The sequence below is a fragment of the Lepisosteus platostomus genome, chromosome 5, assembly GCF_059453375.1.
Source record: "Lepisosteus platostomus isolate fLepPlt1 chromosome 5, fLepPlt1.hap1, whole genome shotgun sequence".
In the NCBI taxonomy this organism is placed as follows: Eukaryota; Metazoa; Chordata; class Actinopteri; order Semionotiformes; family Lepisosteidae; genus Lepisosteus; species Lepisosteus platostomus.
In genome coordinates, this window is record NC_142615.1 from 19,895,601 (window position 1) to 19,907,914 (window position 12,314).

At 44.6% G+C, this 12,314-nt stretch overlaps 1 protein-coding gene across 2 annotated transcripts; it reads left to right on the forward strand.

Moving 5' to 3' along the window:
* Positions 1–1,661: 1,661 nt before the first annotated feature.
* Positions 1,662–11,518, forward strand: LOC148664591 (E3 ubiquitin-protein ligase TRIM39-like). 2 transcript variants are annotated; one of them, XM_088631526.1, is made up of 8 exons: positions 1,663–2,356; positions 4,279–4,374; positions 4,520–4,741; positions 4,870–5,029; positions 5,937–5,996; positions 7,322–7,354; positions 7,628–7,654; positions 10,665–11,518. In XM_088631526.1, exons 1-8 carry the CDS (start codon positions 1,766–1,768, stop codon positions 11,210–11,212), a joined length of 1,737 nt encoding a protein of 578 aa, XP_088487652.1. In that variant the 5' UTR covers positions 1,663–1,765; the 3' UTR covers positions 11,213–11,518. The 2 variants fall into 2 exon arrangements, with proteins under 2 accessions (XP_088487653.1, XP_088487652.1); XM_088631527.1 differs by lacking the exon at positions 7,628–7,654 and having other exon boundaries at positions 1,662–2,356.
* The last annotated feature ends 796 nt before the right edge of the window (positions 11,519–12,314 follow it).

A 12,314-nucleotide genomic window follows, 5' to 3' on the forward strand; every position in this document is an offset into this window, starting at 1 on the left:
AAGAAGACTACAACAATAAATAAGAAAATTTCACAAGACAGGACACAATTATAATTACAACAATACAAAAATAACAATAGAGGAGACCGTGGAAGATGGTATTAAGAAGAGCAGAGGGGTGAAGAATGGAACCAGTTAAGTAAAGGCTTTTCTGAAAAGGAGGGTTTTGAGTCTGGATTTGAAGGAGTTTAGAGAAGGTGACTCTCTAATATCCTTGGGCAAAGAGTTCCAGAGCTTGGGGGCATAGCAGGAGAAGGCCCTGTCGCCCATACAATGTAGACGGGCTTGGGGGACAGTAAGGAGGGCAGAATTTGAAGAGCGGAGGTTGCGAGGTGGGGAGTAGGGCGATAAAAGTTCAGACAGGTATTGAGGTGCCAAGCCATGTAAAGCCTTGTAGGTGAGCAGGAGGATTTTAAAGTCTACGCGGAATTTGACCGGAAGCCAGTGCAAGGACTCCAGGATAGGAGTAATGTGAACACTTGCACTAGATCTGGTCAGGATTCTGGCTGCTGAATTTTGGACATACTGCAGCTTGTTCAGAGTAGATTTAGATACCCCAGGGAGCAGAGCATTGCAGTAGTCAATTCGAGAGAATACAAATATGTTGATCAGCTTTTCAGCCACAGTTAATGATAGCATAGGGCGTAGTCTTGCGATATTTCTAAGGTGAAAAAAAGATGTTTTGACAGTATGCTGTACATGTGGGTCGAATGTTAAGCCAGAATCGAATATAACCCCAAGGTTTTTCAATTTTGATTGGAGCTCAAGTACAGAGCCATCTACAGACAGGGTTACAGGACTGGCTTTACGAAGTTGATGGGGGGTACCAATAAGCATGACTTCAGTCTTGACACAGTTAAGATGAAGGAAGTTTTGATTGTATTTTTCTTCTTAAAAGAGGGAGCTTGCTTGTGTTTTTGGATGCCTTTGTTGTAAAAGACTTAAGGACAAAATCCTGGCTTTCCTCCAGAAGTACAGCCTTGAGATTCTAGTTGGTTGTGACCAGACAACCTCTGAAAATGTCACACTGAACACCAGTGAATCTCAGCTGTAGGAGATTCAGGAGGGACTTACTGTATCCAGACTGATTAACTTCTCAGAGGTGTTGACAAGAAAGTGGGTTTCCATCACAGCACAGGATTACTACTTTACACAAACAGTGGTGGGAGTGTGAAACAGGTTCCACAACATTTCAGAGTAACATGAGATGGGATAGTTAGATTAATTAGCTTCTAATAATAATCAGACACACAGGATGTTGTCAATCTCACACAGAGATCAGGGGTTTGTTACAACAGCTGGATGGGCCAACTGGCCTCCTCTTGTCTGTCCCCATCAGGGTCTGATCTTCTCATGCTGTGTGAGTGAGTTAGTATTTTATTGTTTTAATTATTGGGAACACAAACCACTAGATTGACTTCACATTAATCTCTGTACATGAGCAGCTACTGACATCTTAAAAAATCATAAAAAACTTCTCTCTGTCAGCCTGAGTCCAAAATGACACCAAAAGTCACCTCCCCTACAACACCACCTCCTTCTTTTAAACAACAACCACCAAAGAAATCACAGCTGTTTCTAAACCACTCCCCCTAATAATCTTAATCACACCCCTAACAACGACACCCCCTAGCACTCACAGCCCCGCAGCTCTGTGCAGATCCAGGAAGTGAAACTCAGAGATCAGTTTCGTTTCACTTGAAACAGCCTCACTGCAGCTCCGTCTCTACTGCTCCTCTCTGTGCAGTTTTTACTTGTCAGAAAAATGGCAGAAGGCAATATTTCAGTTTCTCAGGACCAGTTCAGTTGCTCAGTGTGTCTGGATTTGCTGAAGGATCCAGTGACTCTGCTCTGTGGACACAGTTACTGTATGGGCTGTATTAATAACTGCTGGGATCAGGAAGATCAGACTGGGATCTACAGGTGCCCCCAGTGCAGACAGACCTTCACCCCAAGACCTGATCTTCACAGAAACACCATCCTGGCTGAAGTGGTGGAGAAACTGAAGAAGAAGGAACTCAGTGGTCCTCCTCCTGCTCACAGTCCTGCTTGCCCTGGAGATGTGCTGTGTGATGTCTGCACTGGGAGAAAGAGGGGAGCTGTGAAATCCTGTCTGGTGTGTCTGGCCTCTTACTGTCAGACTCACCTCCAGCCTCACTATGAAGCTGTTCCATTGAAGAGACACAAGCTGGCTGATGCCACAGGGCAACCGCAGGAGAAGATCTGCTCCACTCACCACAAACTGCTGGAGTTCTATTGCCGTACTGACCAGAAGTGTGTTTGTTATGCTTGTGTAATGGATGAACACAGAGACCATGATACTGTCTCAGCTGCAGCAGTAAGGACTGAGAAACAGGTGAGGACTTTGAGTCTGTATTTATTTTCTAGTACAAGATGTAAAATTGATATTTAGGATATCTCGGGCTCTAACTGATCTCTGGACTGTATTTACTGTTTCTGTAATGCTATATCTCTCCACTGGTGAGTCCTGCTCATGTACTCAGCTGTGATCCACACTGGTTGTGTCTCTGAAGTGTCTCCTGTTCTTCTGTCTGTTGTTTATTATCTCCTCCTCCTCCTCCAAACATGTTGAGTGATTATCAAAGACTGGTATGTATTTAGCCAAGATACTAGTTTTGAAACCATTTCAAATTTTGCAAGTTGCCACATATTTACTTCTGTTACGTTTCCAGTCAAAACTGACCTTATGATTTTATCTCCAAAGAAAAGACAGTGAGTAAAAAATTGTGTTCAAATGACACTTTATTTTGCAAACATCACAAATTCAACTAGCCTTTCAGATAAAATGAACAGTCCCTTTTTTATGTGTGTTTGTGTGTGCGTGTGTTCACGCACATGAGTGCAGCGGGTGGTAATGATGGCGTGTTTTTGTGGTTTACGATGCTGGTTTTTACATCCCTTGGGACACAGAGCTGTCTGTTCTTCCGTCGGGGGCAGCTGCTGGGGAGGTAGCCCAGATCTTTATGCCATATTTGCCTGGTTTACTCGGCATGTATTGTTGGGAAGGACAGTTGTAACAAGTTCAAGTGATGAATTAGTAGAATCCTATGATGACGAGAGAGAGTAGAGGCAGAAACAACACAGGTGTCCAATCTGAATCGACAGGCGAGTTCATGGTCAAGAGCAAAGGTAAGTTCAAAAAGCTGAAAGTAGTCGTACAAGAGAGGTTTCCAGAAAAGGAGCGAGGTAGGAGCTCGCTAGGAGAGAAGTCAATAGCGCGCAGTGAATAGCCAGTTTAGAGGGTTTAAATAGAGCTGAGTGCAGAACGGTACAGCGGGTGGTGATGGTTTAACACATGCAGCGGCGGTTGTGCTTGTTGTGATTAGTCTGCTGCTGGAACTGGTCTGTGGTTTGTGGATCGATCTCTGATGACTTGTGGTCATGACAACAGCGACTTCTCAGGGGGACCAGGTGCTCATCCACAGTGACTTCCAGGCCGAGACTGTAGATGAGTGGCAGGCGCTTGTCCCAGACATCTCCAGTGCAGCGAATTCGTCTTGTTGACATCGGGCAGGTCTTGTGTCCCGCTTGTCAAAGCAAATGGCTCCTGAGAGAATATGAAAGGATTGACACATTAGCCTAAAATATGGCCCAACCAGACTCGGCATGCCAAAAGCTGGTGGTGGCCTCATTCCTTGATCTGTATACCCCAGACAGAATCAACAGACCCACGTATGCTTGAGAGTCTATTCAGTCCACCTCCCTCCAGCTATCGCTATGCACAAGTCTCCCCTCCAGGTTTGTCACATCTAGGGCTGTCCTTTCAATAGCCCTTGGCAGAAACAATTTAAAGCTGGACTTTATATCTTCAACACGGGACACGGTATACATCTTGGCCCCGGGGCCATCCTGAAACTTGCAGCCACTGGGCTCATCAGCACTGCTGAAATCCCTTGTTGTGAGGAGCAGAGAGCAGTTAGGACACAGTATTGAGCTGTAAGAATGAAAAGCGAAGTCTCTAGATTGTGTTTCAGATATAATTTCTGTGTTTTCACTTCACATACAGATGTGCAGACCCAGGTGCGAGGAGTAAAAGTCGAGCAGGAGGTGGAGACTCGTGGTCTGCTGCGCTGCACATGCTGCCGGTGTAGATTAGACACGAAACAGGAGTGTGTCAGACAGGACCAGGAAACAAAGCTCGTGTGGATAAGACATCAGAGATACAGAGTGTCAATTGTCCTGGGTGACTCTAAGGGGCATCTCTGTGATGTGATTCTCTTACAGCAGAAATGCCCTGAATGTCTCTGTTTCTCACAGAACCAGCTAGGGGTGACACAGACACAAACCCAGCAGAGACTACAGAAGAGAGAGAAGGAGCTTCAGGAGCTGACACAGGCTGTGGAGTCACTCGGAGTGGGTATTGACCAGAGAAGTGGACATACTGACACACATTTCCAAAGCTGAACACTGGACAGTACCCTTTGGAAACACAACATACTGCATAATGTAGTTTGAGAGTTTTCCTGTGTAATAATCTACTGTGTGTCTCCTCCCTCAGAGCTCTGCACACACAGCGGTACAGGACACTGACAGGATCTTTACTGAGCTGATCTGCTCCATTGAAAGAACACGCTCTGAGGTTACAGAGCTGATCAGAGCTGCTGTGAGTCAGGCTGAAGGACTTCTAGAGCGACTGGAGAAGGAGATCACTGAGCTGAAGAGGAGAGATGCTGAGCTGAACCAGCTCTCACACACAGAGGATCACATCCATTTCCTCCAGGTAACATCACTGCTCTGTGATTCTGCAGTACAGAAGGGTGTCTCTCACACAGAGCTGCTCCTGGCTTCTCCCAAGGATTGTGTGTTGTGTTTGACTGGAAACTCCTCTTTCTCTTCTCTTCTCTTCAGAATTTCCAGTCTGTCTGTGTCCCTCCTGGAGATGGACACTCACCCAGCATCCCTGTCCGTCCAGATTTCTCTCCTGAGGCAGTGAGGAGAGCTGTCTCTGGACTGAAAGAACGACTGGAGGACATCTGCAAGAAGGAATCAATAAAGATTTCCATGACAGGTTGGTGGTGAAACACACTGATGTCTTTCTGGATAGACTATGAATTTCTCTTATATTGTTAATGGATTTTCTGTTCAGTGATTGTATTTATCAGAGCAGCTTACCAGTCAATGATTCAAATTCTAGGTGAAATATCTTTAAAGTTTTAGTCTCACAAATCTTTATGACAGTAACTGTATTGTTATATTGTGCTGTATGTAGTTTAACAGGAATGTTTTAATAGGAGCGACAGTCCCTGTATAGTAGAACCATAGGTGTAATGAACAGTTCTTTCCGGACCTTATGCAGACGACACAATCCGAAGAAGTAGGAAACACTAGGAAAACGTCATGCAGGGATACGGGGCTGAAAACAGGGGGCGTGTCCAAAGTGCGCTGGTGCACGGGGAAGGTGTGGCCGAGGCAAACAATCCAAAAAACAATCCATAGAGGCAATCCAAAACACAAGAATAAGACCATTGGCAGGTGATCCATCCAAACAAAGAATTAAAACCAGAAACCGGGTCGGAACCGGCGGACAGGGAACAGGAACAAAGATTAAAACCTTAACGGGACCAGGCCCTTCCAGGTCCCGGACTCGCACGGTGCGGAAACCAGATGCAGAGCCAGGATGAGCATCAGCGCCTGGCTTTTAAGGTGGGCTGGGAAAAGGGATCAGGTGCACACAATTAAGTCTAAAGTGAAAGGGCTGGAGCACCCTTAAGGAAAGGGGACTATAATCGTGAGAATAGGGGGCACAGTCTCAGTCCAGTAGATCAGTCCTGTTACAATAGGAGCTACAGTCCCAGTACAGTAGAACAGTCCTGTTACAATAGGATCTACAGCCCAAGTGAAGCAGAATAGCTCTGTTATTCCTGTTAATCTGTTACTGCAGCCCTGATGAAACATTTCTCTGTGTGTCTCCCCAGTTACTGAAGTCTATAGTCTGCTGACTCCAGAACCCGGGTCCAGAGCAGAGCTTTTACACTGTGAGTCTGTTTTCACAACAGCTCCCCCTTGAAATATACCTGGAGCTCAAACACAAAGCAGAAACAGTGATACAAAAACTGATACACACTCTGACACACACACTGGTTCACACTCTGATACTTGCTGATACACGTCTGAATTCAGAAAGTCAAGCTTGCAGACAGTCACTCTGTGTGGATCAGAGTCACACTGTGTAAGAAACACACAGATGGACAGAGACAGAAAATCCAGTGGGGGTCATTTTTTAAGAAAATGCACTTTATTACAACAATGTGTACAGCACACTTCTTACAAAAAATACAATTATAACAACAACACTTCAACAGAATTTAAATCGTCTCTAAGAGAGTGATTGTTCATTATCAAACTTTCCATTTCGCAAGTGGTCAGTGAGGCTGGTTCACACAAAAAGAGCCCCTCCAAGCCTCCTGGGTGTTACCACTGGCTGCAGTCCTGGCTCTGAAACTGCGATTGTCCATTTCTCAACAGGAGCACTAAGGAACAGGTTTTCTGAGCTTTCTTCAGTCCCTGTACAGAGCTCTCTGTCCTGTCCAGTGCACTTTTCCGTGGAGAATCCCCACCAGGCTACCTAGTTAAATAGCTTCATCCTACATGCCTCCGTTATGCTTCGTGAGCTGGAGGTTCCAGCTGACGGATCGCTGTTCCACCCCACACGTCTGGTCGCTATTGATGATGTGGGGCAGGATGGTCCTCAGTCTGCTGGCTAGTAGCTTGGACAGGATTATTGACACCTCTCACTGTCTAGCTGATGTCCAGAGATCAGGCAGTGTGTCCAGTGAGCAGGACATCTCTGTATCTCAGTCAGTGATACTGGTCACTGTGGGTACAGGTCACTCAGTCAGTGATACTGGTTACTGTGGGAACAGGTCACTCAGACAATGTTACTGGTCACTGTTGGTAAAGGTCACTCATGCTGTGAGAGATCACACAACAATGAGAAGCATTTGACTGAGCATTGATCAGTTCTCAGTATCACTGCTGGTTCTTTATGAAATCACTGCTCACTGCTGTGGACAGACTGTGTTTCTTATCGTTCTCAATGGCTCAAGCACCGGACTCCAGGGTGTCCTGTGATGTGTCTGTGTGTCTTATTGCCTTGTGCTGCTCAGTCTTATTGAGTGAGACTCCAGTCTTACAGCCACTGCTGCTCACCCTCACTGACTCTGATCCACACTGGAGTGGAGACCGGGGATCCTGAAATAAACTGACTGCAGACTGTAGTATAAACTCTGGTATAATAACAGGTATGAAGCAATAACAGTCTTTAGTACAATAAAGATCTACTCTCTCTCTCTCTCTGCAGATCCTGTGAAGCGAGCTCCTATCCCTAAATCACGTATGTACACTGTGTGAAACTCTGCTGACAGACAGTACTGACTTTACTGACGTGTTATTACCAGTGAGCGACTGTGATTACAGTGTCTGTATCTTTGTGTCCCAGTGTGTGTCTGTGATTAACAGTGTCTGTATCTCTGTGTCCCAGTGTGTGACTGTGATTAACAGTGTCTGTATCTCTGTGTCCCAGTGTGTGACTGTGATTAACAGTATCTGTGTCTCTGTGTTCCAGTGTGAGACTGTGATTAACAGTGTCTGTATATCTGTGTTTCAGAATGGCAGTGGTTGTGCAGTGCTGCAGGTAGGTCTGTCTCTTCTTGAAGACAGAGGTGTTGTTTTAAGCCCTAGTGTCTGAGGTTATTGAGGTCTTGAGTCCAGAAGGTCTCTTTAGTGTGATATGATCTGTAAACAGAAGGAGATGTATTTCAATCTCATGTTTCTGTAACATCCTACATGTGGGCTGTGAAGATCAATCTAAGTTTCATGGTGGGAATTTCTATCTCCGTCCTGTGTTTCAATCTAATGGCCAGTATGAGTCTCTCCAGGACTGACAGTATAGAAAACTCATTTTCCCCGAAGGCCACGTGCTCTGGTCTCTGCTAACTCCTGAATGAGGGTCTACAGACTGAATGTGGCAGAACCAGTGACTGGAAAAACTGTGGAATATCAGGAGAATTCAGGAGCAGAGCCAGTCTCATAATAACAAGCTGTTCAAATCCTAAGGAGAAACACTGTTAAAGGTTGTGGAAAAAAGGATGGTATAATGACAGTATTCTTCCCCTGAAGTTTCACAGACACACAGCCTCTTGTGAGAGGCAGCAGTGGGACTCTGGTACAGGGGCTCCTCTGGGGCCTGTAGGCCTCTCTCTTGTCTGAGAAATGGCTGCTTCTCTTCACATGTCAACCAGGCTGATGGGTCAGCAAGAAGAAACAAATGAGAGTTTATATTTATAAAATCACCTTTTCTTCGTCTGTTTCCCTATTTCCTCTGACTGTGTTATCAGGATGTTCATACAAACACAGTACAGGCAGGATGGGCTTCTATATAGAGTACGTTCAGGCTGAGGGAATAATAAACATTATCAGGCAGATAAACGTTATTGCTAAACAGCTCATGTTGTTGCTTTTTGTGTTTAAAATCATGATACAGTCAGGATGTTGAACCTCTTTAACCCCCAGCTCCTCAAAGGTCATTTCCACCTGGAGTGTTTGTGGCCTGAACATCTTGCAATATCTTGGACAGTATAGCAAGTCCAGGCCTGGTTCAGGGTCTGAATTCAAGGAACCATCTTGACATCAAGTCTGAAACATCAGATTTATATATATCTTACTCAGTACACACTCTAGGAAGAAATATCCGCCACCCCGAAAAAACACATTTCATTTCTTCAAAAATGATTATTCAAATTATAGCACATGTAGATACCTATTGTTCCAGGCCGTGCCCAATATATGTCTATTATTTATACTGGATAGGCTCTTTTTTACAGCCTTTCTATTCTCCAGGAGTAAAAACATAAGAACTGAGAAGAATCTCTTTGATCTTCACTGGACTGACCAGCAGACAATAGAAGGAGAGTTTTTATTAATTATTAAGAGTTTGTATTTAAGTATTAAATATCAGGAGAGTATTAAGTCAGTGTTCATTGGTCATGCGAATAAAGCCTCTTGAATTGAATTGATCAAAACCCCCATTCACAATGAACATGTATAAGCCCCGCCCCCCGTCTCTCAGTGGTCAGAGCTCACTGATTGACAGCTGGTGTCTCCTATCAGAGAGGCAGACAGCTAAGCGCGAACAGTCTGAAGTCAGTATGAGCGCCACAGTCACAAAAGTTTTTTTTTTATTAAACGAATAGAATTTACAAATACAACTACAACCAGAGGATCAGAAACAGGTACAAGAGAAAAAAAAACACAACAGAAAAAAACATTTAACCACCAGAGGTAATGAAGTAAATTATGTGATCAAATTGTATTTTTTACATATATCATGTTTCCCTTGCTTTATTATTTCTCAATTATATATAGAATTTAAATAGTGTTTCAACATGCATGCGTTTCCTGTATAAAATAAAAATCAGCACTCACTTTTTTAGAAAACAAATAAAAACACTTTTCTTTTTAAACACTTCGAGTACCTCTGGCATTCATGAAAAATACATACACAAAAGCAGATAACTTACTCTTAAATTGTCTAAATTATTGAGTTTTTCAAGAACCAGAACTATAACAGTCCTTAATACATAACTACAACATTCCAAACTAACACTAAATAAACATTAGTATATACTGCTATAACAAATTAAACCAAACATAATCATTACCTGAGCAGTCACTGGGAGCGAATCTCCTTCCTGTCCACAGAGGCCCTCGCTCCCACAAAGTAGGCTCTCCTCCCCTCTCTTCTGGCAGCTTCAACCTTGGGCCACAGCTGGTTCCTGGTGCTCCTGTCTGGGGCGGACAGGTCCTCTGCAAATCTCAGTTTGTTCTCATTCAAATACTCATTCCCCCTCGCCGCTGGCCACAGCATATCCCTCACCGTCCTCTTGGTGAACTGTATTATAATCATTCTAGGGCGCACTTGCCCAGACATGTTAGCTCTCCCGAGCCTGTGAACAGTGTTGATGGCCGATATCATGCCCTCCTGGTCCGACAGGGTCCTTTTACAGATACTCTTCACTGTTGCAACAATGTCCTTATTTTTCTGTAGTCAAAAAAAGCAAAAAAATAACATTCAGGTCATGAAAAACTCAAAACAACTCTTCAGCCTCTAAACTTTACCTCCCACCTGAATGCCATCTTGAATGCTGCGCCTCTGTTTCTCTCTGGGTTTCTGGATGTGTTATTTCTGGTTTAAATTGAATACTTTGGACATTTCTTCACATTTTCAAAGTAAGTGTGAAGGTTTTCTTATATTTAAGCAAGATTTTGGTTTTGTAATTATATTGTTTTTGTGTAAAAACGGGCATTATACAGTCGTCTTTGAATTCAGCACTGTTTTATTCTGCGTCATCAGGAAAATGGTCTTAGAGAAGATGAACGAGCTGCTAAACTGGGATTTGAAATAAACCGTTTTAACAGACAGGCGCATCTCCAGTACTCTTTCCACGTCCCCTCCAGCTGCTACACTTTTCTCTTTAGTTGCCATCGATATTTTGTAGTACCATATATATATACGATTGAGGTATCTTAGACTTCTCCTTTGAAGACCCAGCACTCCTAAATAAAGACATTTCACAGTATAATGGAGTTAAGTTGGAATGTAATCGGCAGGAGCCTGTTGTGATGTTTGCTGTTTTATTCCCCAGCTGCTGTGACTCTGGACCCTGATACAGCTCACTGTGTTCTCAGCCTGTCTGAGGATGGGAAGAGAGTGAGACAGGGACAGGGGAAGAGTCTCTCTGACAATCCTCACAGATTTGATCACTGGTCCTGTGTCGTGAGCAGGGAGGCCTTCACCTCAGGGAGACACTACTGGGAGGTGGAGGTGAACGACTGGTGGACAATAGGAGTGACCAGAGAGTCTGCAGAGAGGCAAGGGGGGTTCAGCTTCTCTCCCCAGCAGGGTTACTGGTGTCTGAGCTCTTACCTCTCTGTTTTATCTGCTCTCACTGACCCTGTGACTCATCTTCCCCACAGTCTGCAGCCCAGAAAGCTGGGGGTGTGTGTGGATATTGAGGAGAGGAATGTCTCCTTTTACACAGTGGAGTCCAGAGCTCATCTCTATACTTTCACTGACATGGTCTTCACTCAGGGAGAGAAGATCTATCCTGTCTTCAGGACTGTGGATCGTAACAAAGACCTTGAGCTGCTGCCTGCTGTCAGTGTGGAGATTAAACCAGTCACTGACTCATGAACACAGGCTGACTCTCTCCCAGCTCTCTGTCCCACTGCTCATACTGGGAGATGGGTTTAACGGCGGGTAGTGAGATGATGTCAAAAATCTAATAGTAATTTTAGATGATGTCGATGTTGTGTCATGTTTAAACATGTTATATTACAGTAAAAGATTAAAACAGGAAAATAACATATACGAGAGAGGGAGATATTCCTCGCTACCAGCCTGCTGTACTCCTGACTTGTAAATATCTCTGGAAACCCTCTCATGTTGTTTTTTTTTTCGAATTTTGAGAAAATAAACTGAAATGAATTAAAAATGAAATCCTGTGTGAGTCTCTCCTGCACGTGCCGGTGACTGTAAAGCTGCCTGAACTGGGAGTCCAGCTGACGTCATCAGCCAGGCAGAATAGGCACTGTGATGCCATCAGAAAGTGGTGTAGCGGCGAGGCTTATTAATAAGAAAGAATTAAGTGTTCTGAGCTTCCCAAATGAGGCCCCATTTGGAGCCACAGAGAGACCATTAGTGCAGGGTGATTTAAGGTTTCCTCTGATAAGGGACAGCTCCCAAAGGGGGATGCACTTAGCTAAGCCTGGCTATCATGATCAATGGTCATCCATTGGCGCCTATCTGTCTAGGGAGTGCCAGTTGGACATCTGGACTGCATTACTAAGTGTCAGGACTAAGTGACTCATATCTCACCTTGATCAAACAATCAGGGACTGGTAGGGCTGAGTAACCCATGTGGGACTCTGATGCCCATGGAACTTTCAGCCAATCAATGAGCTGAAGTTCCTCCAGGTAAAAACAGGCAACACAGAGAGCCTGGGAGATTCAGATTCAACAAGATTCAGAAGGGGAGTTTCAGAGAGATTCAGTAAGATTCTGGAGAGGATTCTGTGGACTGTTCTAAAGGGAATTCAAAGGAGAATTCCAGGGCAGGACGGCCCAGGAGCAGAAGGCTCCCAAGGGCAGGACATTCTCGCAGCGCGCCTCCTGACCATCCTGAGACTCAGCCCGGACAACCACGGAACGGCCAGTGTGTCTGAGTGCCAGAACTTTCCTTTGTTCTAAGAGTCTAGAGTGGAGGTTGCCAGAGAGTAATCAGCAGCAGGCCTCG

What these genes read in the sequence shown, in the direction of transcription:
- LOC148664591 (XM_088631526.1), top strand. Translation starts at nt 1,766, where the DNA reads ATGGCAGAAGGCAATATTTCAGTTTCTCAGGACCAGTTCAGTTGCTCA. An exon ending in CAGAGCAGAGCTTTTACACT is followed by an intron (nt 5,997 to 7,321) that starts GTGAGTCTGTTT and finishes CTCTCTCTGCAG; the next exon opens with ATCCTGTGAAGCGAGCTCCT. An exon ending in GTGGTTGTGCAGTGCTGCAG is followed by an intron (nt 7,655 to 10,664) that starts GTAGGTCTGTCT and finishes TTTATTCCCCAG; the next exon opens with CTGCTGTGACTCTGGACCCT.